At 40.2% G+C, this 6,361-nt stretch overlaps 1 protein-coding gene across 1 annotated transcript; it reads right to left on the bottom strand.

The window, feature by feature from the left end:
• Positions 1-1,871: 1,871 nt before the first annotated feature.
• Positions 1,872-4,832, bottom strand: LOC113335218 (probable ubiquitin conjugation factor E4). Its single transcript, XM_026581337.1, has 2 exons — positions 2,634-4,832; positions 1,872-2,573 (listed from the first exon to the last, which is right to left on the bottom strand). The coding sequence occupies exons 1-2, from the start codon at positions 4,830-4,832 to the stop codon at positions 1,872-1,874; spliced, it is 2,901 nt and encodes a 966-aa protein (XP_026437122.1).
• Positions 4,833-6,361: the final 1,529 nt, after the last annotated feature.

Raw genomic sequence — 6,361 nt, 5'->3', positions numbered from 1 at the left:
TTTTCAGGTAACACTCTCCCCATCTGGCCCATATAATGACCCGAACCCGTTTTTCCTCTCCTTACAGTAACCCATGGGATACAAACTTCTTCTTCTAGCCCATTTGAACAGCTTGCAGTATACTTGCCCTTATCAGAGTGGTTAGCCCCTAACTGCAAATCAGTTACCTTCCTCCACACTTTATTCAGCCGTTTTAGCGCCTGATTTGACGTAGAAGAAAAGTTTGAATTTGAAATATTCGCGGACTTAACTTTAGGCTGAGAATTAGGACATGCAGTAGTTGAAAGATTCTCTGCCTGATAATTCGCATCTAAGTTTGATTGTTGTAAAACAACATCGTCAAGATCTTGATCAATGTTATGCACGATCACTGATTTAAGTTTTGGTTTGTGATCAAACTGAGTATTTAACTAAGTTTCATGAATCCACTCAATGTTTAACCAGTAATCTTTGAACAAAACTGCTGCTGTAATATCTCCCAAGTTAGCCTTGACCTTAATCATACATCTGTTAAGTTTTAAGAACTTTTCAGATGAAGTATGAATTACAATAAAACTGCCCCAAGAAGCACAAATAGAATTGAAAGAGCTTGCATTCCAAAGATGAAAAGGCAGTCCTCTAACACCTAACCAATATTCATTAACTGTTGCATGATCCTTTTTACCAATACATGAGTCTTCCATTCTCCAATGTCTGATAAGTAATTTAGTTTTACCCAATGTAAAATATTGTGCCTCTTTAAAAAGACCATATGAAGATTTTGTATCCGCATAGAAGAAACCCAGCTTACCATGAACACCACGAATATTTGACTTGCGCTTCCACTTTAACTTCTTCTGTAATTCCCCTTCAATTTTATTCCAACCAGCATGAGTTGAAAAAATTTCAACAGCTAAAGCAAAACGATAGATCTCAGATTTCTTGGTTGCAGAAGAGAGCTGAGGAAATTTTTTATCGGTAATGCTAAGATCTTTATTTGGAACTTCAGAACTCAATTTAATCGAAGAAAGGGAGAGACTCAACGATTCTAAAAATCTTTTCCAAATATGACCATTACTGCCAAAGGGAATACAAATGAAACTTTTTGAAGAAGATGAAGGGGAAACCTCATCAACTCTTAGAAAACTACCAAACGAGTTTTCTAACCAATGAACTTGAATCACAGAAGCATTGAATCTCTTCGACCAGATTTTACCTACTCCAAATTCTCCATCTAATGCCATCATCAGAATTACAGAAAACCATGGAAGAGCAAGCCTTGGAAGGACGATATCATGTGAAACCTTTTTGAATTTCTCTGTACATTTCAATCCAGAGACCGTCCAAAAAAAGATGAAGGATTTTGAACCAAGATGTAACGAAGGAAATTGATTTACCTTCATGACAAAAAATAAAATAAAAATGTAAAGACGACGAAGAAACTCCACTACCCAATAAATCCCGGCTCCAAGGGGAAGTATCATAGATCCGTCCTTGGACAGCGGAGAAGTTAGATTTTCTTTTCTTTTCTTTTCTCTCCAAATTAGCCAGAGTAGAAAAACTCAGTAGTGTTTGGTTATCAACTTCTCCACTCAGTAGTGTTTGGTTATCAACTTCTCCTAGCTATATCGTAAATCAGTTACAGGATGAAGCTAACAATGTAAACACCTATCAATGCATTCTTAAGTTTCAAGAAAATAAAATAAAAAATGTCATCCGGAATAGCAATTCAGCTCGGATGAAATACGAACATTTTCTATGCAATTAAAACAAAACTATCAAGCAAATAAAAGATGAATCTCATTAAAAGAAATATGTAACAATTGTTGCACATTACAAAGAACTTCGATTATAAATTTTCTTGTGCTTTGAGTACTGTTGTTTGAACTCGATCATGAAGTATGCTGGATTCGTGACCTGACGAACTCATCTATTCGAGATTTCAGTTGGACATCGGGAATGAGCATATCCTGGGTAAGATGTGACCGGTTGAATGGATCTTTGGTGTCACTAAGAAGATGCCTTTCGATGACCGAACGTTCGACTGTAACATTAGAAGAAGGAAGAGTCACTGGATCTGTCATCAGCGTGCACTGGATTGGGTCTAAGAACTCATCTGGTATCTCCCCCAGTGCCGCTTCTGCATCCATTGCTTCTGAAGCTACAAGTCTGACTTTGGCACCAAGGTTAGCAAACTCTTGCAGTTCCATCCAATTTCCATCTTCACCTAATCCACGTACTTTTGCTACCTCAGTAAATAATTTATCACTATACGATCGACCATCCTTACAAATTGCAGCAGCAAAAGTATTTTCCTTATCATCCCTCGCTATATGAACGTAAATGCTGATAATCTTCCTTAGTAATATCCTCGGTTCGAACCCATATTTTTCAGCATTCTTAAGGCTAAGAGAATTCCGTTTAGGTCCGACTAGTTGCACCAAGAAATAATTCAGCATATTAGCTATTCTCTCAACCATCTGGGGAAGAAGAAAGGGAGCAGTAATCTGCTCAGAAGTGAATGCTAGCATGTTGATATTATCCAACGCTAACGCTATGTACTCCCTGATGTCACGTTCCACATCAGATTGGGACTCTTCTTCCACCTCAGAAATCGACTCTTCTTCCACCTCTGAATTGGTCTCTTCTTCCACCTCGGAATGGGGCTCTTCTTCCACCTCAGAATGGGACTCATCAGTTCTGTCTTCCCTCTCTTTAACCATTTTCCTCTGTTTATCCATTTCTTTAAGTTTACGGATTTTGTTTAACCCTTCATCTTGAAGATATATGCTATCGTTTATTAGGAAGTTCAAAAAGTTCAAATAAACACCCTTCTCCTCTTCCTTGGCAAATTTCTTCCATGCATCCAGATGGCTTGGTTCTTCCCACACGTACTTGAGAAGTTGTGTGATTTGGTTACGTATGAAGAATTTCTCTAAAAACTGAGTAAACTCAATGTCGACATATAACTTCAACAAAGATCCAACCAGATACTGACCAAGAGCTAATTTATGGCCTTGAAAAGGAGAAGCAAGAGCTAATTGATGGCCTTGATAAGGGGAACCTGCTGTAGCTGAATCATTTCTCTTGATCGTCCAACAGTTCAAGAGTTTAAGCATCTTGGCTCTGAGATAAGGATTTGTGATATAATTCGGACTTGCGATGAACATAATAATGAAGTTCATAAAATCGTTTAGCAAGTAGGGATCCAGTTTCTTAGGTATAACCTCAGAGGAAAATATAAGCAACTCCATTGCATCATCAACAAAGTGTTCAGGCATACAACCAAACTCCACAGGGCAACTCCTTGGCAAAGGCATTTTAAACCCGCCAACAGAATCTACCAACCGAACAATCATCAACCGGTAGAAAGACAATGCCTGCTGAAGATTATTATCCAACTGAAATTCATAACTCGACTTTTCATTAGACTGCAAACCAATTAATCGATTGAGGCGTGCTATCTCCTCTAGGGAATAAGGAGTGGTAGGTTGTGCCTCCACTTCGGTAAGTACACGCTTAAACGTGGACAAGTCTTTAGTAAGACTCTTGCACTCCGATATACCTTTGAGTAATCCCAAGTTAAGGACCCTAGCAGTCATAAAAAAACACTCGCATATAAAACCGTACTGACTCTTCCCATACTTATTTTCATCAGCCCATGCCCCAATTTCTTCTTCGGTCGCATGAAGAGTAGTTAGTCTTCTCAAGTTCAGACGAGTACCAATAGACACATATCTCGCGTCTATCTTGTCTCTCTTTGCTAAACAGTTTAAGATCGGGTCACTAAGCCGTAGCATCACTACACTGAGATTAACAAACATACCTGAACTTGCACAAGTTACCTTGTCAATGTTCATGTGCGCCCTAGAAGAATTTCTCTCGATGACATCGCCCATGTACTCCAGAACACGCTCTCGTGTATCTTTACTATTCAGCAAGCATAAAAGAATGTCTTCAAGGCCGTCGTATAAGTTACACATGATTGCGGGTAAGTTTGCAGATGAAAGCTCAAATAGGTGAGATGCTGACGAATTTGAGGAATCTAAGAGCTCAAAATCAGGCTGGCCTGAAATCATCACGTCAGTCAAATGACTAATATGGAAAAAGGAACCCAGTATACTCTCTTCCTCGATTACGCGCCCGTTCACAGCTTCACCTTTAGGTAACCACAATGGGTGATTCACCAATGCTTTTCCACCATTCGGAAAACGAACTAACATCCTGAAAACCTTCAAGGGTGGAACGAAATTTCCAAGTGGCGAATCATTAACTTTACTGATCTCATGCTTCAATCTATCGTACAAATCCTTAAAAATCGGAGCCATAATCTCATAATCATCCGTTTCTGTGAAAAATTCATTCAGAAATTCGTTTCCACATGCGTTACTATTCTGTGAAACTGCAGAAAAGATTATCTGCAATAAGGCAGAACCTGCTGATATTTTTTCGCTGTGCGGAAACATATCTGGGTTACACAAGTCAATCTGGCAGTAACGAGCAAGTAATTTCTTTGCTGGTTTTATAACACCATTCAGTAAAGAAGACTGCAGATCGACATCCTTCATATTACTAATCTTCTTACCTTCTTCAAAAGCACGACCATAGCAACCGGTAAGGTATTGAAACAGCGATTTACCACTAAACTGACCTGAAAGTTTGCCAACAAGAACTTCGTCCATCAGATCACGATTCAAAAGAAGTGACTTGCCTTCGCGGAGATTTTCAACTGCCATCTTCTCTAAATACATCACTTGTTTATTATCCGTATTCGTTAATGTGACTAAGAAGATTCGTTGGATTAAAATATCTTCTATTACTTCTGGGGATCGCTTCGGCTTTCCTGTTGCCATAACTAACAATCTATATGAACTGGTAAATTACTAGGGTTTCAACTTGAAACTCCGGGTTTCTGTTTGAGATTCTCGTCTGTGAAAAAAACTTATGATCGTAGATGGCTCTGAAGGTATTATATATATATATAGGTGGTGTATTAAGTGGGTTCAGAATCATAATATAACCGTGTCTATATTTATGGAGATTCAGAACCTATGATCGGAGTAGAATTCTGAAACCGGAAGGAACAAGAGGCAGCCAATGAGCCAAATATGGTTAGTCCAAAATATGACTCGTGACACCTCGGAAGCACGGACGCCCAGTGGGACCCAATCTGCCGATTCGTGCCCGCCCATCCACTTTTACTGGTCGAAAGTCCAATCCATAAATTAATGGACTGGACGCCGGATGATTTGTGGGTCCAACGGTTTTTAAATTTAATGCGGATGTTAAAAACTCATCGGAGACTAGAGAAGGTGAACAAGACATATACAGGATTGCATGGCTGCGTGAACGGAAGACCCGTGACCTTGTTCAGGTCAAATGTATTAAGGCCTCACAGGACCCGTACTGGTGGAGGACGAAGAAATTAAAGCTCGTTGGAAGGATTATTTCAACAATCTTTTCAATGGAGAAAGTGATATCCCATCCAATACAATTGAGGGCGTTGCCGAGCGTGTGGATTCATTTGAGGACGTCACGGTCTGTAGCATTCACGAGAGTGAAGTAAAGGAGGCCTTGAAAGGAACCAAAAGAGGAAAGGCCTTGGGTCCGGATGCCATACCGACTGAGGGTGGAAATACCTGGGAGATGATGGGATAACTTGGCTGACCAAGTTAGTCAATAACATCTTCCGGTCAGACCGAATGTCGGACGAGTGGCATCGAAGCATGATCGTCCAAATCTTTAAAAACAAAGGAGACATTCAGAAACTGCTCTAACTATAGGGGAATCAAACTGATGAGCCATACCCTCAAGCTCTGGGAACGCGTCATTGAACGACGGTTACGCAGACAAACCAACGTCTCACTAAATCAATTTGGATTTATGCCGGGAAGATCGACCACGGAGGCGATTTTTCTGGGTAGACAACTTATGGAAAGATACAGGGAGCAAAAGCGGGACCTGCACATGGTCTTTATTGATCTGGAGAAGGCCTACGATAAAATACCGCGTGAAGTAATGTGGTGGGCTCTTGAACAGAAAAAGGTATCACCGAAGTACATAAATTTAATCAAGGATATGTACGAGAGCGCAGTTACCGGTGTTCGGACGAGCGACGGAGTCTCAGCCGATTTCTCGATCAAGATAGGGCTTCACTAGGGATTAGCCTTGAGCCCATATATGTTCGATTTACTGCTAGAACAAGTTACGAGAGAAATTCAGGGCGAGATCCCCTGGTGCATACTCTTTGCAGATGATGTGGCGCTTATCGGCAACTCAAAAGAAGATGTACAGGAAAAACTGGAATTGTGGCGCCAGACTCTAGAATCGAAGGGATTCAAACTTAGTAGAACAAAAACCGAGTATCTGAAGTGCGATCTCA

The sequence above is a fragment of the Papaver somniferum genome, unplaced genomic scaffold, assembly GCF_003573695.1.
Source record: "Papaver somniferum cultivar HN1 unplaced genomic scaffold, ASM357369v1 unplaced-scaffold_139, whole genome shotgun sequence".
In the NCBI taxonomy this organism is placed as follows: domain Eukaryota; kingdom Viridiplantae; phylum Streptophyta; class Magnoliopsida; order Ranunculales; family Papaveraceae; genus Papaver; species Papaver somniferum.
This window is presented reverse-complemented; position numbering and strand designations above follow the sequence as displayed.